At 35.4% G+C, this 26,087-nt stretch overlaps 1 protein-coding gene across 2 annotated transcripts in view; it reads left to right on the forward strand.

Annotated features, from left to right (window-relative positions):
* Positions 1–26,087, forward strand: part of BRINP3 (BMP/retinoic acid inducible neural specific 3) — a 226,624-nt gene that overhangs the window by 102,163 nt on the left and 98,374 nt on the right. For both annotated transcript variants that reach the window (XM_042807860.1, XM_042807866.1), the window contains exon 3: positions 22,545–22,735. In XM_042807860.1, the coding sequence (XP_042663794.1) occupies positions 22,545–22,735 (191 nt within the window). The remainder of the gene's footprint in view (positions 1–22,544; positions 22,736–26,087) is intronic.

Here is a 26,087-nt window from a genome sequence, read left to right on the forward strand (position 1 = left end):
TCAAGCATTTTTAGTTCTGCCTTTTGCCTTTGATTCTGATCTGATACAGCTGTAAATAAATATAGTAAGTTAAAAGCCATGTGGGTTTTACTTCAGATGTATCTTTCAACTTGCTTGCTAGAGGTCTTAAAACCTCCATTGTACAATAGTAATCAGTGGGCAATATTAACAGTCACATCTCTGTGGATATGGACAGTTTCATTTAGGAATATAGTCTGTTTAACATCAGTGAGCCTTTTTTCTTTTTTTTTTTTTTTTTTGAGACAATTTCCTATCTATCTTTCACATATATTGTAAATGCATACTGTATCACCACATGGTAGTGGTACACTATTTGTAAATAAGGCAACAAAATATTTTACTTTTACTTATTAGTCTATTAATAGAAGACTGCATGAATTTTAGTTGCAACTTGCTATGACATGTAATTTATATAACAAACCTTGTTGATAATGTAGCTTAGGGTACTAAGGAACTAAATTATAGAGTGAGATATAAAGGAGAATTAATCATATCTGAAATCTTCAAGGCTGATATATTCAGAGAGGAATTAAAAAGTCATTCGTTATTCTGTTAAAGTCATGTGAGATTTTGATTAATAAAGTAAACTTGAATATTTCTATTCTGAAAATTGATTAACAAGCAGGTATACTATTTTCATCACAGAAAAACAAACTGTTGGCTAAAATAAAATTTATTATATACTTTGGATAAAAAAGATCTTCTACTATAATATCCTGTAACTGGAAGAAATGGAGTCACATCTGTAAAGAATGGGGTATGACCTTGGCTGTTGTCTTTTTCTGCATAAATTCGTATAGATCAACAGGAATAGATCAGTGAGCCAAAACCAATGAAACTAATTTTAGTTGGTTGATATCAACACCATTTGGATTTCTAGCCTTGGTAATTTTATACTGATCCATTTCTTTTGGAACAATTTGATACCAAATACTTAATCTAGTTTTTCAGATTCATCATCTGTAATGAGATGGCCTGTTCAGATATCCTCCCCTTTGAGTGTTTCAGATGTTGTAACTTTCTTTCTTTGATTGAAATGAATAATCTTATTTTTGTGTGTATACCAGGTAAACATTAGTGTAAATTTCTTTGCATAATTTTGAAAAATAAATATTTCAGTTTATGTTGTTCTCTTCCCAATGCCACAGGAGCAATTTGAAATAGACAAGTCAGCATGTTCTCATATGATTCAGTTCATCTATACATCTGCTTGCTTATCAGTTATGTTAATCCAATAAAAGAAGATTCATGTAACGATCACAGTTAACTGGCACTCTGGGTATTGTGTCAAGTAGATACAATGAATTATTTCCAGTACAAAATACAAGGGAAATATTCACACTACATTCAAATATTGAATAAGCTATGAAAAATAATCTGTTAATGGACATGCTGTGAACGAAAGGAATTCAAATTGATTGGACATTGATTGTGAATAATTTACTCAAATACAGTTTAAAATCAGTTTTAAGACCAGAATAATAGGAATACAATTTAAAAATCTTTGTGGTTTGTAGATTTATTTTTTGACTATCTCTTCAGTGGGCTTTGTATTGAGCCGTCTTAGAGTAGATGTAGTAGACATCATTAAACTTTTGGTCCATTTTACTGTTTGCTTCTATAATTTTAGGACTTGATATGAAAATCAGTGTGCACCTACTAACTTCTTTCCTCTGCCAAGATCTCTAAAGTAAATCAGATGCTCTAACCTCATGGGATTATCAGTTTTTCTGACAGATTTTAGGTTTAAATTTACTTATAGAGCCATTAATATTATCCACAGAACTTACTAATTTTATTATTTGTGCTTAATTTAGGTATTTTAGTGTATGATTAGTGTACATCTCTTACATATCCTATATGAAACCTAAATGTAGATATACACTTATTTATACCTACTGAAAATTAATAAATAGGCACTTAAAGATTCACTTTTCTTTAGCAACTGATGCCCATTCAGTACCAAAATTTTTCAGCTGCTGACACTTTATCAGTGATGGATAACTTTGCCTTTGCATATCAGTATGTAGTGTCATAACTCCATTAACAGTGTCTCTGAAGGTCTGGAATCTTAAGGCTCAAAATAATCTTTCATGATATCAATGCCCTCAAGTATGTTTATTAAACACTGGATAAGCCCAGAAAGTTGTCTTTCTTTGATGTTGGTATAAACACCAACTTCTGCCTCATTACTGAGGACACCTCGCAGTGCTAGGCCTCCAGTGGCTCACGGTGAATTTGCATACTTACAGCAGGTGCAGAACAAACATTATTCCCTTCTCATTCCCCAGGCATTTCTGAACTACTTCACACTAACCCTTATTTACTTCATTAGTTGCACTTCCAAACTTGTATTTAGAAGATTACTGGTTTATTTGAGCTATTGAAAGTATTTTGATGGCTCGTCCTTTAAAGACGCCTCAGGGAGAAGTTAGATATTCAAATGTCTAGGTACAGATAAAAAAGAAGATGAGCATTTGCAATTTTTTGTACCTGTTTTTGATCATCTTTCATCATTTAAATCAAAGGCCAGGTGGGAGATAGAAAGGAGAAAAAATTACAGACACTTAGCATATTTACTCCTTACTGACACAGTTGCTGGATTTAAAAGACCAGATTCTACCTTAAATTAAAATTATTACATTGTTAAATTTAATCATTAAATTTATCTCCTTTCACGCCAGTTAAGTTATTCTAGATTTTTACAAAATCCATTATTTACATCTTTTACTTTTTGTATTTTTTGGCACATTTTAAATGCTTAGGATTTCCAGAGGAGGTTATTTCCATAGAGTGTCTCTGTTCTTTTATTTATCTTGATTAAGGTAATATATGGGCAAATTAACCTCCCTCAGGTAAAATCAAGTTTGTTGTTTTATGATCTTTTATGCAGCTCTGTAATGTGTTTCTGGTTTTTACCATTACTTGTGTTTGTATGTGTGTTACATAGAAAGAGAACCTAAGTTATCACAGAAGTCCTAAAATAACCATTTTTTTTCTTATCTTGGTAACAAACTTGTCACTGAAGTATTCCAGGTTTGGGTATGAGTGTTTTGCCAACAAGCACAAAGTGTTGAGCAGTTATGTTTGCTTTGACATGTGTTGAGGTAAAAGACCTGCTGCAGTAAAGGGTAGGTAGAAACCAGAAGGGCTTCAGCAGGCAAAAGGTTATACTGCTGTCTCCTTATTCTGTCTGTCTTACATCATCTATTTGAAGAAATCATTTTTGTTTGGGATGGTTTAGCTACAACAGATATAGCTGCAGTTCAAAATGACAGTGTGCACAGTTGTAAAAATATAACAAAATCAAGCTCTCAACTCTGATGCTCTGAATAATATACTTTTGCTGCTGTCATGAATGACAGCTTGATGCAAAGATGTTAAAACCAACTGATCTATCCACTTGTACTCATTTTTGCATTCCCAGTAACAATCAAGGCTTGTATAAGTGTTATAACCTATTTGTCTATGAAACCAAATATACTAAAATCTTGTAAATTTTGACTATTGGCACATTTTTGAATAGTTATAAATATACAACTTAGGTCATCCTATAATGCTATGGTTATTCCCTTGCTAGAAAAAAACTATGCTAGCATGTCTATATTCCTGTCTCATTATCTGACTGAGTGCAGCTCATAGGTCTGTGTACATCTGAACAGAAATGCAGATTATTGCAAATTGAGTATCTCAAGGAGAACAAACAAGGTACAGTTTTTATGGGCAACAATGATTGTCTAGAGCTAGTGAAGCTCCAGTGCCACATGGAAGTGCAATGAGGCCTCTTAAAAGTACAATGGCAAACACAAAACCTTTCCAGTAACTATTCTACAAATTCCAAAGTGTATTCACATCCTCATTTAAAATTATTTTTTGCTGAAAAAATATGATGTTGGAAGAGACATTTAAAATCCCTTTCTAAGCATCCTTTTTCTTTCTTCACCATGTATGTCATTCCCCTCACCCCAAAACACATGGTCATTTAAAACCAGCCCTTCTCCAAGCGTAACCTTCTTTAAGTGTCCTGGGGAAACTCCTTATTCCTCCCACCTGGTTCCATCCACACTTTCCTCAACAGATTAACACAATATGCAGCTGCAGTTGTCTTCTAATTGGAGCAAAAGTATTAACTCTATTCTTGCTGGTCCCTAGACAGAGGCTTTTGGTCATTCTGTACTTTGTCATCCCCATAACATGAAAGCGCATTTTGCAGTATAATTGGGGTGAAGGGTATGGAATTTTTACCCATGCACTATTTGTCAATTTAATGAAGAATGACCATGACTGGTTGAAAAGAGAAGAAAAATATTGGCAATCCTAAATTTACCTTCAAGGTAGTGACATGTAAATTCTCACTGTCTTGAATTCTAGAGAACAAAGTGAGGGAAAAAAGAGTGAGTGAATAGGTTTTTTTGCAAATATTCCTAGTTTTCATTTACTAGGTTATGTCCTTCATGAGCAGCTTCTTATAAAGTCTTATTCTTCTCGTAATCAAAAAAAAACATTAATTATATTCCCAGGGTGGACATTTCTGATTACAGAGTGTCACAGAATTGTGCTTTAAATAATATTTTTTTTAAATAGAACTGTTATGACTTCCATGTGTAAGGCATAAATGTCTTGATACCTATAATTTTCCAGATGGGAAAACTGAGGCTCAAAGATGTTATTCTCTATGTTTGAAGAAGTGCAATTTGCAGTGCTATATGACTGAGTTAAAACACATTCTGCTCTTAAAATCCCTGAAGCACCTTCCCAAACATCATATGGTCAGATACATACTGATTAATCATGTATTTTATATCCCAGAATACTTGCTGGAAAAATGAAAATATTTATTCTGCTATTGCAAAAAGTTACAAGGATATAAAAAATGTATGAACAGCATGTTTAGTCACCCATGAAAATGAGATAAGATCTCTTATAGAACTGGGTTTCAGTTCCAGGTCTTGTCCATTGTACAAAACCATTTGCATCCCAGTTGTTGGCTGAACAAACATAGTAGAAAAATATTTTGATTAAAAATCTTAAGATTATTTAAGATAAATAGAATATTAAAATAGCATTTCAGTTATACTTTCTCAAGACACTATCATGAAAGATCTAAAGCAGGATGTTCCTGTAAACTTTAGCACATCTATGATGTTTTCACATTTCATCTTCTACAGCTAGCTTGTAAGCTTTGTAAATGTTTAATGAAAGATCAATCCACTCTGTTTCCAGTGTGATGGCAATCCCGTTAGGGGATCACAATTATCACAGCCGACCTGAACAGTCTGAAACTGCTGTGCTAGTAAAAGCAGAGCAGTGGAAGGACTTTACCCTTCACATGGGTTTTGCTGCTGCTTATCCATGCTCTCTCTTTTGTTCTTCCCTGGCAGCACATTTCAATTATGTCAATGTCTCAAATGGAAGAGCTATTTGTCACCCTATCTCCAGCTGTCAGGGTAGCTATCATCTCTGAGTTACAGGCGCATTTGAATTACCAACTGCGGGACTGAAAGGGCAGGATATCACTACAACTGTAGTTTATTAAAGAGCCACAGCTGTTTTGCAGAAAATCTGGAAATATAGTTTCCTAATAAATAATTCTCCTCCAGTTTGAAAGAGATATTTTTCTTTCTGTTTTCCTTCCCACTGAGGACATCAGCTTTTAAAGAATCACCTGTTCAGACACCATTCACCTGAAATAATCCTTATAAGCTTTTATAATAATTTATCTTTTTGTAGGAATTTTTATGACTTGTAGAAACACTATTAGTTATCAAGACAACACTAGTTTGTAGCAGTGATGTAAACAAAATTAGTACTTTACATGGTCATGCTTCAAGAAATTACTGAAAAATGTACTAGAAGAAAGCAACATAACCCAAGTGAAAGCCAAAGGAGAAAACCACTTCACGCTAATTAAGTTTTCTGTTGTGAGGTTTCCCTCAAATCACGCAGGAATAACTGATTACTTTGTAAGAACAAGGCCATGTGTGAAGGACAACATGTAATCCTGCTGTTATAAGACCAACTTTTCCTTTTTTTGTGACTTCAAAGAAGAAACAATTCCATGGTTTCAGAGACAAATGGCAATTTTTCTTTCTGACTATTGTTATTTGTAAGAATATATTTATTTTTATCTCTGCTCTTCCTGGATGTGCGATGAAATGATAACTCAGTTATTTAAAGGTAGGCCTAGAATCTTGGTTAGAAAATATACATATATATGCTTTTTCTTATTTTTAACCCCATGAGGATAAAAATTGCACTGTGTTACTTCTAATTACACAACTTCTGTGTAATTAAAATGACATCTTACTGGTGTCTCTGAGTCAAAATGTATCACTGAAATAAAACATTTTGTCTAAGTATAGTACATCTATGGAAATACTGAAACAGCTATTAAATACTGTATATTTGATATTTTCAGAGCAAAAATGTTCTTGACTGCATAGTTCTAGACTACAGTTCCACTCTGTCACTCCAGAATAATGCTCCCTGCATACCGCAACCTCCATTATATGATCAATCCTTTATGAAATATAACAATTATAATTAGCACTTTAAAACTTCTTTCACTTCATATTCTCGTATCAACTTGTAGCACATCCTTACTCCACACAAAATGTAATTAAACCCAATTATTTTGCTGACAGTTCCTTATTTTCCTTCAGTGATAATATTTCTACACTCTTTTCAGGAACTGTTGTGAAGGGATAGTACAATAATTGCTGCTATTATTAATTCATGTACTGGGAATGACCAACAGAGCAAGACTCCCCTAAATTAGAGTATGCACAGACACTGAAAGTGCACACAAAATGTTTGCAATACTGACAAATGCTTGGACTCTTAAGTAGGAAATAAGAGAGAGTAGATGGATGTCAACAGAACAGGAATATAGAAAGTTGTATGAAAGCATTAGTCACCACAATAGTTTTACTAAGATTTACAGTGCTGGATTCACAGAAATGTAGGGTTGAGACAGATCTCTTGTTCAGCCTTCTTTGCCCCAAATAAAGCTTGTTTTCCCTAGCTAAGCAATTGTTCACCTCCTGTTTCTGAATAACATTTCATATTGGAAACCTTTTGTCATGTCCTCCAGAAGCTTGTATTCGCTTGAAGAAACAAAATGTCCAACCTTTCCTAATAAGGAATTTCCTTTACTTTTTTATCTCCTTGTTGTTTTCAAAAGGATTTAAATGGATTTTTTTTTTTTTTTTTTTTTTTTTTTGTATCTTTCTTTGGAAGTACTATTCTCATTGAGATCTTATCAGAACTCTGGAAAGTGACAGCTGTTTTGTTGTCAGACATCAAATGAACTTGTTTTATGTAAAAATTTGCCATGTTTGTAGTGAAATTCCAAGCAGATTTAGGTGACTTTTTTAAAAAGTTTTATTTTATTTTACCATATTTTTACTTGCTTAATTATTTATTTTCCATGTATTTTCTCTTTTTAAGATCATATTACCTTGCTTTTTATCACATTCCATTATTTCAATTTTCAACCACTTGTCTGGTTTCTACAAATCTTTAGAAACAATTGCCATAGCCTTCAGATTAGTATTGCCTGCATATTTTATAAATACACTTTCTAGAATCCTACTCAATAATAAAAATCTTAAAAAGGATGAGGTTTGGGATAATTTCTGTAGGATCCCACATATAAAAGCCTTCTAACTTGATCATGCACCACTAACATACCCTCTGACAGGGATCTAGGTCTTACTTCTACATTGAGACAAATGACTGTAATCACTGTCCTTGTGGAAACATGCACAAAACCCTCATAATTTATTGGGGCAACACATGGATACTAATAGATCAAATTATGGCATGAAAGACTTCTAAATGATGCATAGCACATAGTTTTTGCACTTCATGATGATTACTGGGGCTACAGAGTTTCTGTGGCAAAGAAGAAGGTTATGGAATCCTGCAGTTAGGTCTGATATTCTATGCAAAAACCTTTTATCTGTATTTGTGTTGTAAAAGTGTTATTTATATATACAGAATGCTACAAAAATTCTACTACAAACCCAGAATTTGCATGTTTTCTAAGTTTTATGATATATATTTTTCTCAAAGAAGCCAAATTATACTAAACAGTTAACCAGAGAGAGAGCAAACAGGTTAAAAATTACTATGTATGTGAAAAATATTTGATTTATAACCACTTGAAGTACTTTCACTTTTTATGCTAACTTTTCATTATTTCAATAAATTAACTTTAGTATGGCATAGATGTAAAGATGTGGAGGATACTCTTTCCTGTAATCTCCTTAAATTTCAGAAATTGCATTAATTTTCACATGAAGTAGCAGTACTGCATAGGAACAACAGTTACAACAACATCCAGCATTTTATTAAAAAAAAAAAAAAATGTTTACGTTGCTGCAACTCCTTTTATTTCTGTTTGAAGGAAAATTCAGAGAGAAAATGAAATCGCCTGCTGTCCCAATTAACATTTAAATAATCTCCATTTGGCAGTGAATTTCGTGATTTTATTTAGGTTAAAGAGGTGAAGAAAAAGTTTGTTTCTATCTGTGCAGCTGCTGCTGGGTCAAGTTTTTCCTGAAAGGATGCAAGGATTCATGAGTATGTCAGAGCTGTTGGATGCAAGAGTGCTTCCTAATTGTTCATGTTGACGCATTTTTTTGTTTCATCCACGTTCAGACCAGAATATCTGTGCATTGTACTTGTGTGTTAATTTCCTCGGAGAAAAAGGCACATGAATACTGGCTGGAATTATCACCAGGTTTCTGTGTCAGTGTGTACTTTTCTGCAGCTCAGTCATAGCAAGGGAGATGACATATCAGTGAGGAGCCTTCATGAAGACAAGATTGTCCCCAAAGAAACCACAATATATGGGCTCCATGTAACACATCTCTTCTAACTTCAAGAACCATATATGAGGAAACCCAGTCATCTTGTGGGAGCCACACCTTTCTGTTTGAAACCTGCTTTTCTTCTTTTCTACCTTCGTTTCAGTGAGGTGAAGCCACTTTTGCTAAAGACCACCTCTGGATGTGGATGTCTTTGACCCCTGTAGGAGAGGAAGAGTTACTCACTACTCTGAGGTGACTCTGTGGTAAGGGGAACTAAATCTCAACCACTCAAAACTGTCAGGTTTAAGACAAGTAAAAAGCAGGAGTAATCAAGAGGATTCTATCCTATCTGTCTGAGCATTTGTTTTAATCTCATGACACAGTGCTTGAACTCTGGCCAGAAAACTAAAAGAAAAATTACTACCTCTGTCTCTTCCTTCCTGGCAGATGAGTAACTGATGTGTGGGGGAGATAGGGAGGTTGTGGCTTTCTACCTTGCTTTGTGTGGGAACAAACTTCTTACTACTTCAAACTCCTTACAAGAAAAGTAAGGCAAGGAGTCTTGTGGAAGGGAGATTTCTGTTTCTGTGCTTTTCTGATCTTTACTCATTTTCTACTCCTAATTTATGGTCATCTTTGACATGACTTCAGCTGGTCCCAGGTTCAAGGGTGAAGCAAATTGTTCCACACCTATGGTACAGTAACTCGCTCTGACCTTGTCCAAGACATGTCAAGAATCTTTACTGTCTGCACCACAGTAGGTCTAACTTGGAGAAGATGAATGTATCTACAGATGTTGATGGTTGTGTGAGTTTTGTGCTAATGCAGCAATACGTGTTACAGAACAGCCTTGTACCAAGTCAACTCAATACACAAGCAACATAAAGGTAATATTTATCTCAGTGAAAGAAGATTTTTGACCATCCTGTCTTTTTTTCCACTGTTTATATTTTCTGAGGCAGGAAGATAAAACCCTAGTATTATCTATTTGCTGCATTCTTTTCAGTGAGAGTATTTATGAATATGTTGATTAACTTCCTCATGTAATATGGTTGTGAGATATATACATTTACACTTGGAACTGTAGTTGGAGTTCCCTTTGCACTGGCCACTAGCCAACAATCAGACGGTAAAAAAGCTTGCTTTGTTACCATATTGAACTGGACTCAAGCTGGCAATCTGAAGATGCAAGATTTTATAATTCTTTACAGAGTAGTAATGCATTGCCATTGTTCATAACTACAATATAAATTACTTAATTTACCTTCACACCTCCGTCATTTTGTGTAACATTGTGTAACATATTCTTATTATATATAAAATACTAGTCTATATTTAACACGTAATCTCAATTTATGAGAAAAAGCACACACTGTGGAGGTGCACTGGCATTTTTTCATGGCAGCACTGCAAAGTTGGCATGTTCTACAATAGGATGGAAATCATTGTGGCCAAGTTGTTAATAGCTAAGGTTAAGTCTACTGTGGCCAAAACAGAATCCCCAGTAATTACACTGCATTGCTTCTCACACAAAGACGTTGGACAAAAATAACATTATGTCTGCTGGATATAAGGCTTGGAAAGCCAGTTAATCTTGATTTACTTCTAGATCTGGACAGCCATGTTGCATTCTGTTTCTTCCTAAGCAACATTTCTAGGAGAATACTGCAATGTTCATGTAGACCCTCATTATCTTAAGCTTGGTGCAGAATAGCAGCCAGAACAACGGGGTCCTAAACACAGTTGCTATGCTGTGGCTAATAATCTGAAATTACTGGATAATCAACCTTAAATTGAAATATACCTAGAAGACAAATAATCAACTTTTTGCTAGTTTTAATTCAATAATTACATCTCTTCTTTATTGCAACTGGCCTGCATACCTTATTGCCTCCCAAACATGATAAGACTCCTGTTTCATGAATAAAATGAAAAGAGAAGGGAAGGCTTCTGGCCCCAGCAAGCTGCCCAGACATGAACCAGCAGTATGGCTGCACTTGTGTGGCACCTCACTCGCACAAACAAGCCACCATTTCTGATGATGGTGCTGTTAGCTCAAGCACAGTGATGACACTGTTAATACTGATACCAATGATACAGAACAAGCTTTTGCTCAACCATGTTTAGTATAAAAACAGAGTGACTCAGAGCATAGCTAAATGTTTGTGAAGGTATGCCATGTGTTGCTTCTTTTGGTTGTTTGTAACTACTGCAGTTCTTGTTCCAGCCTCTGTCAGATGCATAAAATCTCACTCCTTTCCAATCTGTGTCAGTATTCATGATATTATAAATAAAAGTTATGCTGTATATGATAATTATATGACATTATAAATAATGTTTTATCTCCCACTGGTGCTTATAACCCACTTGAAATTTTCCACAATCACTTTTATTTTTCTCTCTCAGACCTATTCTACAAAGGTGCTGTGAGGGATAATGAAATGGATGCAGACACACAGAAATTTTATAATAATACCTTCTCAATACATATATATTGCAATAGCAAAATTCAAAACAGAGCTTCATTCTACCTGAAGCTTCTTAAAAAAAGATCATATTTGGACTCTGTAGAGAGATTAAGTATTTTATTCAGCATTTTTAAATGTAGTCTGAGCTTCAGAAGAGATCTAGTTGCACACAAACTCTCCAACACATGCATTATAAGGTGTATTACAAGCTGACCTACCCAGTTTTATACAAGTCCTAGAGTCATGAAAGTTTCATTTCCAAGTTTGTTTCCCAACCTTGCATAATCTCTAAATCCATGTCATTCAAAAAGGACTGAAAGTAAAATGAAATGTAACAGCTATAGAGGCTTTATTCTTTCAGAGAATATATTTAATACTTAACAGTTTCTGCTGTAGAAATGAGTAACTCAACTCCCATTCAATACTTTTATTTAGTTAAGATCATTAGAAAGATCTGTGTTTGTAATCTGGAACTATATTGTCAAGTCTATCACCCTGATTCTCTGTTCACCTCACTGTAATTCCACCGGTTCTTTAGAGATTGTTGTGGTTTAGGCCTGGTTGGTAGCCAACCACAATGCAGCAGCTAATCACCCTCCCTTCCCCCTCCCCACCTGGGAATGGGGGAGGGGATTAGAGGGGTGAAGGGAGACTCACAGGCTGAGATAAGAACAGTTTAATAATGGCAATAAAACGAGAACAATAATGATGATGGGGGGAAAACAAAAAGAAATACATAAACAGGCACTGTACAGCGTAATTGCTCACCACCCGCTGACCAATATCCAGCCCGTTCCCGGCCAGCGACCCCGAGATACCAAGATCCCACAATCGCAATCCCAGAAGCAAGAGAGCTCCTTCCCAACCACCCCTCCTGAGTGGGTGAGCATGACGTTCCATGATATGGAATATTTCACTGGCCAGTTAGGGTCAGGTGCTGTGGCCGTGCTCCCTCCCTGCTCCCTGTGCCCTTGCGCACGGGCAGGACATGGGGAGTCGGAGAGTCCTTGAAGTCTTGGTAGCAGCTGAAAACATCAGTGTGCTATCAGCATTTTTCCCATACCAAACCCAAAGCTAAATCCAAAACACAGCACTCATCTAGTCCCTGAAAAGGAATATTAACTCTATTTCAGCCCAAACTAAGACAGAGATATTTGCAATTTACACCACTGGAAAAAAGAATACCACCAGAACCATTTTTCATAAACCAAACCTCCAAATTTATTTTAGAATTAATACTAATAGTTGTGCTAAAACAGAAGCATCCTTTGATATGGTGGAAAATAAAATAAAAACATTTTTATATGCTGAATAAGAATCCCTGGCTTTATTTTTTGAGCAAGTAGAGACCTGAGCATTTCCTGCTACCAGTGAAATAATATTTAGATAGGAGGATAACATTTAGATGCAAAAAAGATCAGCAGCAAAATCCCTGAAGAGCTAAGTGATAAACAAACAAATAACACACCAAAGTATTTTCAGAAAATATTTTGGTTTACATTCTACTGCTTTCAACAATTTGAATTGCTACAAACAGCAACAGTGTAGTTGTTATATTTCACAATATCAAAACAGTGTTTAGGCATATGTCTGTGAGATTTATACTCATGTAAAGCTAACCTCATCCCATAGTGTTGGTAGAAACAATTGCCTTTATAAATTCAAGTGCAGGTTAAGTAACTGTCATCTGTCAGTGCTGTAAATAGTGCTTCTGGCATGCACCCTGCAAGAGTGGTGCAGAAGTTAATGGGAGACAAAAAGTCTCTTGTTTGGAAGGATAAACTTATAAAATGTATAGAAAATGAGTCAAATAATCTACACAATATAAGATTATTTAAGTTTAGATAACATTCTTACTCAAAAGGAACGATTCTAGACATTATGTATAGCTTTGCAAATAAGACTTTGGATCAGTATTTGAGAATATATTTTATTTGATGCCAGTCATTTAAGGTGTCTTTTCCCAGTTCCAGACAGGCAGGAGCAACATCAGCCTTTGATTTGGGAAGACAGGAATTTGGTGTCTCCATGGCACTGAGCCTAAGCCAATACTGACCATCAGTAACATCCCAGAAACAAACAAACAGTTTTCAAAGAATTTAAGAGCTCACATTCTCTGCCACACCAGCCATGTCATAAAGCTTTTCGGTCTGCTCTGAGTATGGGACAGAAGAAGGTCATGCCTGCTCACGGTACTCTGTACCCTTAACCTCACTATACATCAGTCTTCTAAAGAGAAATAGGGTGAATAAAAATCACTACCTTTAAATTTTAGATTATTTATCACAGTTTGGTTTTGTCTGTATGCCTCTGTTTCCCAGTACAACGGACCAATTTGTAGTTCTGAAACAGGAATTATAAAAAAGTAATAAAAGACATTTCAAAGACTTTGGGACTATGAACTGTAACACATAATGATGAAGAATTTTGGCAGGTTTTTTTTCCCTTGTGATTCATCTGGAGTATTCACCAAAAATGAATCAATGAATCTTCTATTATGTTTTATTTTTTACAGCAGATCTTTATGTTGGTTCAGTTTTCACAAACTGTATTTTTGTGTGTTGATTCATGCACTAAAACATTTCCACAGATTCAACTTTCTTCCTTATCTCTACAAGATATCTGGTTTCAGTCTTTTTATTTTAGTCAGAACAAGAAGGAAGAGAAATCTGATTTTCTTGTTGATTTTGAAGCAGCAACAGGTACAGTCAAATCTATAAAGCCCCTCCTCAGCAACAGCTCCAGAGACTTCTGTGTTTCATTTTCTTGTAAAATCAGAGTCATTAGGTTTTCTTCATGTACAATCAACTACAAGAACAGGACCATGATATCTATTGGCTCTTAAGGTTAGACAAAAAGACTGTAAAGATAATCTTCTTTTCTTTCTTATAACTCTTTTCCTTATTATATCAAAAAACTGTTCTCCAAGGCAGCCTTCTCCATTTTAAAGATAAACTACTGTTTTAGCTATAGGTAAGATACCTGCTTCTACAAAAATGTTCTGGGAAACAGAGTGAAGGTAATCAGTGCATTGTGAAAATATAGGAAACAGGTTTTATATCACATTTACAAAATTTAAATCCATACCTCTTCACCCCATTGAATTTTAGACAACATCAGCTTTCATAACAGTTGAAATTACATTGAAAAGAATGAAAGAATCAAGCCAGAGGAATTTTTGGGATTTCATTAGTCTTCCTCAAGTCTAAGCAAGTGCACCATTTTATAACACCTGTTGCCTAGATAATAAATGATTCCTGTGGGCATATGTGAACTGGGAAAAAAGGATGTTTTGATCTTGCCAAGACTGAGCAATGCAGATATGAGGCGTTAGAAATTCTCTTGATATTGTCAAGGGGAGAATTAAGAGTTTTCATATCCCTCTAGGACATATGACAAACCATGAAATCAGTACTTCTTGCAGGGAATAGTAAATATATAAACCACAGATAACGAGTAGTGACCTGGAATTTTTGTAATTAATTGGATGGACAACTACTTGTGACTCCAAAATTACCACCATCTTACCTAGTAGGCTGTAAACCATATCGTTACTGTCATTAACACAGGAAAGAATACCTACTAACCAGTACAAATCTAAATAATCAAACCCCAGAAATATAAAAAAAGCTGCAAAATTTGATGTTCTGCTTACTCAGACTGTAAGAAACACCTTACAGGTATCCTGGTTGTTCTTCATTTCAGATGTAGTAGAGGCAAAGGTATGTTTTACTAAGAATTCTACCTTTCCTCTCTCTTTCTGTGACTAATTATTATTGTATATAGAGCTAATGAATTATTTTCTTAGAATTTAATCATTGTCTTAAAAGACTGTGCAAACCAGTGCAATTTTACTAGCTAATTCACTAGTTCCTCACAATAGATGGACAGTTCATACAAACCTATTTTGGTTCAGGAGTTTTTGTACTCTGCCTGTTCTTGCTGTTTATCTGCCATGTAATTTGCATCATATTCCTAATCAGTGCTTTTTTTCATGCTATTACTATATACTGCTTGGATGAGCTTCTTCTGAGGCAAAAGGTAAGTAATATTAAGTCACAAAGAATTATTAGTTTTGTGAAATACCTTTGCATGAATATAGATGCAGCTAAATATGTGAACAGCAAGACTAAATGAATTTTCACAAGTGTGTTTGGAAGTATATCACAAATTATAGGTAAAAAGCAAACACAAATCCACAGGACAAGATACAAAGATAATTCCCTCTCAGATTTCATTAGAGGAGGAATTTTTTGGTATATATTTTACAGAGGCTAAATGTCTATCAGACATGGACAAAATGAAAGCCACCTTTCTTTCTCTTCTGTACTCTGCTGCAGTAAACCCTTCGATGTTCATAGCAGGTGAGATGTTTCGAATCATTTATGTCACAGTAGCTGGGAAAATAATCTGACTGTGAGTAATCATAAAAAAGAAATATATCTGAGTACATTCTAGGTATACAACACATAGTTTTTATTAAAATTTGTTTATAGATTTCTACATAGTTCAAATTCATAATGCAAGAAGATAGTGAAGCTGATACTAATGAATTCTAGTTCTGGAAGTAGAATTTCAAGTGCGAGGAAACTGATAAGACAAAAAAGACATAGAAAGGCAAAAATATTACCAGGATGTTTCAAATGAACAGTATATTAAGATAAAAAGAAAACCTAATGAAAGTGCTTATTCATTAGAAGGTGAAAAAACAGTATAAGCGATAATATGGAACATATATATGTGTTCAGCAAACATTACTGGTTTAACTTTTGGAAAATGCCAGACAATTATGAGGATATGGTTAATGAAGAAATACTTTCCATTTCAGCACTTGGAAATGTGTTTAAAAGGAGCTTATTATGTCTTGATTTTTTTTTTCTTTTTAATTACCATGTATGGATAATTGATAATTTTAGATTAGATGTAGATTAGATGTATTCTATATTATCAGACCCGACTTCTTCTTTCTGCCAAGGGAAGCTGTTATGTTTACTTTGACCATTTGTCCCTATTATCATGTTTCTATATAAAGGTAGATGTTTTTAGAAGGCTGCTCTGTCAAGGTATAGCTAATTCCCGTCTTCGCCTTGTATAGTAAAAACCAACTGTAACAAGCATTTAGTAAAGGTTGTGGCAGATTCTCTATCACTTAACTGAATTTAATAAACATTGAAAGTTCTATAATCTGTGCTGGTAAGGTGAAATTTTTCACCTGAAAATCTGTGAATAACAGGTTTGATTACCCAGTTCTGGTTCTGTTTACATCTGTTTGATTCTTCTCTTTGAAAGGCAATATTTTCATTTTTTTTCTGCTAGCAAATATTTTCTGTATATATCTGTTACTGCTGTAGAACTGCTAGTAGGTAGCTGCAAGGTAATGGGATATTGCTGCTATAGGACCCTCTTTTATAAAATCTGTAAGAACATGGTGTACCTGGGGCCAAGTGGTGTATGTACAATCCACTGATCCTGTCTCCTACAAGGGAATTAGCCTGTGTACAATTTCCTCCACCAGCTACAGTGATACATAGCTTTTGCATTGAACGGGACAGAGGAAATGTGTTTGATAGTGTTATGACCCCTATCAGAGCCAGGCTGTTGAGCTTGTCTTTAGTTTGTGCCTGTGCAGCTGGCAGCTTGCACAATCCCCAGTCACAGATCAGTGCATGATGCAAATCATGAGCATTATAATGTTTCATTGACCTTTTTCTTCTGAAGTTTAATATGGTAGTAGTTTCATTTCATATCATCTTGGCCTTATTCAAGCTATGGCCTCAGGCATTAAGAAATCCTCAGGCTTTTAAAGAAGGTAGGAGGAGAAAAACACCATATATTCTTCCATTGAGCTATTCTGCCAACAGATTAACTTGCAGCTGCATGGGAAATATTGGCTTCAGAATGTGACTGTCATTCCAGCCCATTTGAAGCAGTCACCCTCTCACCATCCAAGAGTGGAGCTGTCTCATTTAGAAGACATTAAGAGAAAGGAACACAGAAGAGTTTTTTAGTATTAAAAATGATGTGAAGTCCATTTTCCAAGAGTGCTTTCCAAGATATGCCACAGTACTATTCATTAACAATTATGCTTACAGTTACTAATATTGTTTTATAAAATACATAAGTTACAACAAGGTCTAATATTGCTAATTTTTACTGGGGTCTTTTTTGTGTATTTTTGATGTTAAGAGAGACTGTTGTGGTTAAGAAGAATCCATCAGGGCAACTGTAAATCTCTTTATAGGCTGTGATTTAATCATCTGCAATAGCAGAGATTATATTCCCATTTGAAATCTTCTACACACTACAATTTTAGAGTACAATAGTTTTTTCTTTTTTATTTCCTTCAACTAGATATATAGAGCTTTCCCTATATCTCCCCATACCATGTGATTTAAAATGTATTGAAATGAATGCAGTGGTAGAAGAAAATGTATAATTTATATACACATTTGAAAAAAAAAAAAACCATGGCTTGAAATTCAAAAGAGACATTAACAGCCCTTGTTGGCCTGCTGCCCTAGAATTACTTTCAGATCCACTTGCAATTTAAGCTTTTTTCAAGATGAAAACTTGTCCACAACTTGTACAATACTCTACTAAGGGGTGTTTCATGTCAGAACGTTATTCTTAGATTAAACATCACTCTCAATGTCATAGCATAGCAACACAAGTAAAAAATAGTAGGAAATGAAAGAAATAGTGTTGAAATAAAAACTGTATTTTAAGTTGTGCTTGTTTTTAGCCCACACAGCCTCCCTGACTGATTATTCTTTAATCTAACTTTCTCTAATGAGAACAAATAGCAGGAGACCCCATTCAGCATACAGAGGCTGTGGCACACATGCAGTACAGCTGGACAGAACTGGCACCACTGGGCTTCAGGGCTCTTGCGTATGTGTTATCCAACCAGACAGGAAACAGATTTTTGGTAGGACATGCAAATACATACTTCTGATATCTAGGAAGATGGAGAGAATGCTGCCCATGGCCTCTGGCACTACTTATGATAATAATGCCATTCAATTATATGCTGCATCCTAGGAGCCAGACTGACTTATTTCCTCTCTCTTGTACAAGCCCAGGAACACAAAGCCATCATCCTTCTCAGCAACAGGCTTTGCCCTGAGCATTAAAGAACTCTATCCAATGGTTAACATATTGTTCAGGCTGGAAATAGATGGGCAGCACAGGGAGTACTAACTGCTATTAAATCTTAGCTTCTTGATAGCACCAGGACTGCTGCTAGTCTTGGCTCTTACACAGCAGAGGAAAAGGAAGAGGAGGAAGAAATAAACTGCTAATACCCATTGTGTTTGTATTCAGTGCATAATTGGTTTTCTGGACCAGTAGCCAGCACTGAAGCTACGCTATTCTGTGGGAGGTGTTATTCTGACGAATGGTACTCCAGAGACTTTGGAAGGCAGTATTTTCTCTACTAAGAAGAAGATCATTAACTCTGTCAGGCCTGCTAGTCTGCTTTTGGCAGTGGACAGGAACATGATTTCCAAAGGAGAATAATGCACATTTGGTATAAAAATCATTTGAGGGCTGGAGAATTTGTGTTGGAGAGAATGACTGCAAGAAAAATTGGTAAATAGAGGTTGAGCTTTACTGTGTGGTAAGAGAGGGGAGAAGGAAATAGGGAGGAATATACCCCTGCTTGCAAAGTGAAATCAAGAGAAGAAAAGGAAATTATATGTATAGGTATACAAATATATAAATAAGTCATGTAAAAGGAAGATAAGGATATGATTCTACTTATAGTGAAATTTCTGAAAAGATAAATTAGTTCTAATTTTAGGATAGCAGTTACTAGTCACTCTCACATACCCAGAAAGTGTTTGTGAAAGCCTTCTCACTCAACGTGCTAGAAACAATGTGACACGAACTCCCCAGCCTGAATCCAGCCCAGGTTTCTCTGCTCTTACACTTTGCCCTCATAAACCCAGTTACTTCTGAAGTCTGACATCTTTCCTCAGATTTCCTGTTAGAGAAGCTTCTAGTCACATCTTGCCTGTCCACATCTAGGTATCACTGCTCCTGCAGCCAGGCAGCTCACTTTTGGTGTCCCATGTCTCTCTTCTGCTTCAGAGATGAAGATTCCTCTTGTTTCTTCCAGAGGGTTTAGGTCTTCATCTCTCCATATTGCAAACCACTTCATTTAGGAAAGACTTCAAGAAAATATGGAAGTTGGTTTGTAAGGTCTGTAAAAGCTTCACCTCAGTTTGTGGCAGAGTTATAAAACTGTCATCTTAAAAAAACAAACAAACAAACAAACAATCAGGTTCCATATTCTATTCTCTCAGTTTCCTCAACAGTGAATATCAAAGGATGATTACTTGCTGCACTAATAATTGTTTCTATTGACATGCTCTGGTTCAAAAGAGAATGTCAAAACTTTTACAAAAACATTAGCCTACTTCCTCTTTCTGAAATAACATAAGAAACAGCAAAACAATCTTTCCATAGAAAAAACTGAGGAAGGAACTTAAGTTTTCTTAACTAAGCCAAACAAATTTTTCCCAGTGCTAGAATAACTCAGTCCCTGGATTCAGTAAATAAGGACTTGTAGTAGAACAGGAGTACCTCAACTTGGAACTACTACTGAATTTGGCATGGATGAGGCCATTATTTCAAGTTTTATTCTTCCAAGAAATTATTTGCCACTTTTGAAAAAGAGCTGTAAGACATATTGTCTAAAACCACAGTTCATAAAAAAACACGCAAAAAAGTAATCAACCTAGCCCGATGTTAAGAGGACATTCAGACAAGAGCTGTAATTAGTTACACAGAATGTGTCTAATATTTAGAAAAAAAACATTTAATCTGCCTGATGTGTATTAAAGCTCCAAAAATTGGAAACTGAAATTGTCAATGTTAAATCTGAAAATAAAATGTACTCTTTGTAATTAAATACTACAACAGGTTGTTGAGAAATTCTGAGAAACCTTCAGCATCAGCTTTCAAGACAGGATGAGATTTTTGGGGGGAGACAGTTGCTTCTTCAATTACAAACTTGCTGACGTAAGCAGCAAGAGACAGTTGGTGACAGTCCTTTGACTGCATTAAAAAGTGGACAGATGGGGGCATTATGGTGGTCTTTGTCATTAAATATGACAATGAAATTGAATGAAAGGGTGGCAGCAAACTAGCTTTTATAAGAATTGCAATTTTTCTGTTATTATTGTGTTTGAACCTCAGCTTTGATACAGACAGTCAGATAGCAAGTTTAAAATCAAAGGTTTCAAGGTATTAAATTAATATTTTATATTATAAAGCTTGTATGCTTTTCTTGCTGTCATAGCAATTCTGTCTTGATGGTCTGTTCAGAAACTACAATTGACCTATATTTTCTGACGTGTTCAAATAAAAAAACCCCACTCAAATATGCCCATAAAGCACATAATTTAAATAAAGAACTATTTTTCTTATTTCTTTTTTTCTTTCACCTGAAAAGTACATTTACAGTGTAGGGTAATTCATTGGTTTTAGTGCCTGCATTAATATGGTCAATATGCTCAATGAATACTTTTTCATTTTAGAGACAAAAAAAGTTTGCGTGTAATTTTTCTCATCTCTTTCTATTAGCATGCAGTAGTTCCACAAAAGCTGAAGGAAAAAAAAAAAAAAAAAAAGCTATTTTATAGCTTCTTAAAAGGAAAGTAAATTTGTAAGAGAAAACTTTAAAACCTGACAACTAAGTTAAAAAAAAACCCACATGTATCAAATACTAATTTAGGCACACTGATGATGTGTCATCTTTAAGAAACTGGGGGGATCTATATAGTCTCATGCTCTTGCCTGATAAATTGCATTAAATTTCAGGTAACTTACATAAAGCTCTTCCTACTATAATTCTTTGAATTTGTTTTTGATAAAAAATGGGATCTGCAAGAATGTGAGAGGAAAAGCAGTTCATAGGAGCTGCACCAAACTATCACCTCTTATGTGTCTAAATTTAAGTTAGTCTAGGGATAAGATAGTTCAGATCTGCAAGAGAAGCAGGAGAGTACTGGAAAGACCATACAATAATATATGTATCTAGGTTCTACTAATAGTTATGGACTTAAAAGTACTAAAAAATATTAGTGTTGATTATGTATTACATAGCTTATCCTAGTCGTTCAGCTTCAGGCAACTGCATTATTTCAGATATCCCTCAAATATTATTTGCTTGCTGAATCCTTGATTTTTTCCTTCTGTGTTAATTTTGTAAATGAATGTTGTACTAAGCCGGAACCTTCAGTAGGATCCTTCAAGATCTTGAATCATTTTGCTTTTCTACAACCTTATCTAAGGGAAATCTTAATTCACATAACCATGGGAATGATTCAACAAAGGGATAGCTAAACCACAGTTCACAGGTTGCCTTGGACTTAATTCTCACAGAGTCTGTAACCAAAACAGCTATTGGTGTACCTTGCAAAAGCAAAGTTACTGCACATGCTGGGTATCTTGGACAGATTTTGAGGACAATGAGTCCTTCCACTAATAAATCTATCTGGTATCTTAATGGAGCAGTAAATGAATAAAAGATGTGTTTATTGCTATGTAATTGACTTGTTTGTTTTCCCAGCTATCACTGATTTTTTTGGAGAAGGGAAGGGGACAAGTCTTTGAAAACATTTATATCCCTCCTACAACTGAAAAGTCATCTGCTTTTAAGTATCTATTGTCTGCATATTTCCTCAAAATAGAGGCCAAACGTACAGAAAACTGGAAATATCATAGTAAGGTCAAATGTGGTGTGATAGTGTTTCTCTAAATTTTTCAAATCAGCCAGTGATGTACCTAAGTGACATATCAAAAAACAAAGAACATGGCCTGTTTCTTGAAATGTTTTTTAAATTTGCCTTGTGCTAATTAAAACACTTGTTGCATTTGGTACAATTTGGGGAAATTATTAATTTACTTTCAGTTTCTAACAAATCTGGTTGTTCTAAGGCTATATTCATGACAGAGGCTAAACAAAGACAATAAGAACAGCAGCATCCTAAGTGGCTTATTATTTATATTTCTTTTCTGAACAATGATTTTGTTATGGAGTACTGCCTCTACTTCTAATAAATAACACTCGTTGGTTGTCCTATGCCTATAACACATGACAGAGTATCACTGTCAAGGTCTGTTGTAATACCAGGTAGTTGCCCCCAGCTAGTTAACAGAGCAGAGTAGTTTGCAAATGAAGAACATTTGTCTGAATGACATATTTCTGAATGAGAATTGCTTTGTTTTGCAGAGAGTTTGGCCGCTGGAAAGTAAACAATCTTGCTGTTGAAAGAAGAAATTTTCTTGGCTCCCCACTGCCACTTGCTCCTGAATTCTTCCGTAACATAAGGCTGCTTGGACGCCGCCCGACCCTTCAACAGATCACAGAAAACCTTATCAAGAAATATGGGACACATTTCCTACTATCAGCCACCTTGGGAGGTAGGTTTAACTCTTGGAAATACTGTGCATGAGTTTGGTGTGACTGGACTAAAAGTGTTGATCACAGCCGATTTCTCTGTAAAACTGTGGTGCTGCTTCTTCTCAGAGCAGCTGGGCTAAGCAGCTCTCCCTGAGCTGGACTTTAAAGCATGGGAGCAGGTTTTGTCTACAAGCCTCATGTCTCCTTTTGCTGATGCTAAACTTTGCTTCACTGATGCTGTTTTAAACAATTTTACGGACAAAAATATAAGAAAACCTGTTGCTAAGATTGTGGTACTTTTACCTGAGTTCCTGGTGTGCATGCTCCTTGTCTTTTGGAGGTGTTTCACTGAACTAAGATATCATTAAGGAGAGTGACATTTTTTTTCTGTAAAAAGGCTTGTATAATATTTTATATAATAGCAGATTACACAAGTATCTGGGCCCATTGCAGTACTGCAGAGATGAAGCAAGAAAACCAGTATCGATTATTTCCAACAAATCTCTTCTGCTAGGAGACTTTTAAACTACTTTGGCTGCTGAGAAGTACCTATATTGTCACTCTACCCTATTTAGAGCTAGTCTTCACTTACCTAGTGGGACTAAATTTTCAAAATGGGATGATGAGGTTTTGCCATGCAATTCCTATTAACTTAATGGAATCTGCATCTCTAAATCTCCACGGACTAATTTGGAAAGGGTAGCCTGGTGTATAATTGGGATCCAGTCACCAAATGGATTGAAGAAATCCAGTGAAGAGGCCTGATGTTCAAGAGAGAGCATAAATTGTACCGAATGACAGATAATTAGTACCTATGATTACCCATCTAGGCATTACAAAATGAACTGACATTTTAGAAATGCAGTTTTATCCCTTGGTGGGTGATTATATTAAAGATAATTCTGGTGATTGAGTATCCTTCCAGCAGGACAGTCTTGTCAAAATCCTTTATTCACCTGAGGAATGGTCCTCTTTAATACATTTCATAACTGAATTCTAACCATATATTAAGGAAATGACAGCCTTCCTATTCTCTTTTGGCTGATATCTGAGATCTATAACAACTGAAGTGGCTCACAGTAGCTTCCTTTTGGAAAAGACCATTCTAGAAACAAGGTGAATTTCTGTATTGCTGTAGTTATTTAAAAAAATATAGAACTAATTCCTATAATTACTTTGGGAACTAGTGCTTCTACAGCAAATCGATTAACATTTGAATTTTAAGAACAAATTACATGTGTTGACCAGCAACTTAGAATAAAATTCCCATAATTTCTTTTAATTACTCAGTAAGGTTCTTTCATGTACACTTTTTATTAATGATCATATATTTTCTTGTGTATACAGCACATAGCACATCTCAACAGAAAAACTGATCACAAAAGATCTACAGACTTGACACCTTTTAGGAAGCATGGCCCTAAGTAAAAACTAAAACTTAAGGGCAGTTATTTTGAAGACATTTGAAAATTATAGCTTAAACATTCAATATTCTCCCTGAAATCTCAGGATTTTCTGCAGTGAAACTGGGGTAGGGTACCGTTTTCTCATCTCTCTTCAGACCACCTCACAAAGGCACTAAAATGTAGTAACTGCCACATGCCTGCAAAAATTTTCCACTCACAGGGATACAGTGTTAAGTTCTGGGCTCTGTCAGCACTTAATGAACTCAAAGGGAATTTTTGTATTAACATTGATAGGTTTTGATTTAGGTCCCTAGCCTCAATTTTTAGGCATGATTTCAGGCACACCTGCTTTCTATCATCATTGGATGGGTGCTGAATACTTTGAAAAATTGGTTCAATTCAAGTAATTACAGGGAATTAGTAGTTTCTAAGAATGCTTTCATGAGGTAACTAATAATGCTATACTTTCCTGTATGTGTTAGTTCTCATTTTTAGGCTAGATTGAATGGGGATTCCAAGAGATGTTTGTCCACACTTTATTAACATGGAATTAGATTTTTTTTTCTTTCAATGATGAATTCATACTTTTCCTTTAATTAAAAGTTGTTGTATTCTGAAAGCTTTGTCACTTATATAGCTCCTTTAGAGCAGAAGACCAAATTGAATGTGCACAGTATTTTTATTTAATAAATCCTGAATCATCTCTATTCATGGACATAAAGGAAAGCTTGGCAAATGAACGATCTTGTGGTAAGATTTGTGTGCCTCTGTGACCATTTGGCTTTCATGAATATCCCTTTTTGACCATAAAGGGAACTCTTGCACATGGTTGTTTGTGATACATTCCCAAGTCTTTATTCACAAACACAGAAATATACTCCTCAAGGGCATTCTGAAATGAGAACTTAGGGAAGTTCAATTTTTCTTGCTGCCACAAGATAATGTGGAAAATGACATTTCTCGCTGTTTCTATTTCTTATGGAAATTTTATCTTCTTCTGACATAAGCCAAATGTCCATAATGATCAGCCTCGAGCTGTATGATAGAAGGATCCTATGTAATCCAGGGTTTGCTGTGCAAATTCCGGATTGAGCAGTGGGTCCGTGGGCAAGCTCACATGCCTGTGCACAGGAGTAACTTCTGCTTCTTCATTGACTGTCTGCAGTGTCAAATCTGCAGATAAAGGAGAGTTGTGGCTGCTCATTTTTGTTAAATTTTGTGCACAAATGGGGATGCTGGGCCATCACTAGGAGGTAAGGAATTTTCCTCCACTCCTCTAGGACAACACACACCCTGTTTGTGTTAGCAAAATTTCAAATTCACACAGCCCAGCCGACACTGTCCAGAACAGCTTTAAAGGAAACACAAGAGACGATGCATACAAGGGAACTCCATCCTTGAAGGTGAGAGAAGGCTCTACTGGACAAGTCCCTGAGCATCTCATTTAATTAGACTTGCTCTGAGCAGGGAATTGGACTGGATGACCGCCAGAAGTCCTTTCCAGCTTAAATTATGTTCTGACTTTATGAAATGTATTTCTAAATTCTTTATCAGCTTTCAACTAGCAGTTCCAAAAAGCAAAGATTCTCCTTTGAATGAGACACAACACAAAGTATTACATTTTCTCCTTTTGTTCTTAATTTATACTTTTCTCTTCTGCTTGCATACAGCATGATATGATGAAGGCCCAGCTTGCTGAATAAAATACAAGAGCATTAGCTGCTGTACACTTTAATGGTTTACAAAAAACAGTGTACAGCTGTGAGCTTCAGAACTGGAAGTTATTGTGAAGCCTAGGGCACCTCTGTGGAATAAGTATAGGAGGATAAAAATACCAGTGGATCCCACTTTAAAGGCATTCACTTTAATGCTCTTCCTACATATAGATGTGAAGGCTACTCATCAAACCAATAGACTTGGTGATAAGGAAATTATAGATAGCTAACATACTGCAATGAAATGTTTC

This window comes from Tyto alba, unplaced genomic scaffold (genome assembly GCF_018691265.1).
Source record: "Tyto alba isolate M040663 unplaced genomic scaffold, T.alba_DEE_v4.0 Super-Scaffold_1000006, whole genome shotgun sequence".
NCBI classification, from domain to species: domain Eukaryota; kingdom Metazoa; phylum Chordata; class Aves; order Strigiformes; family Tytonidae; genus Tyto; species Tyto alba.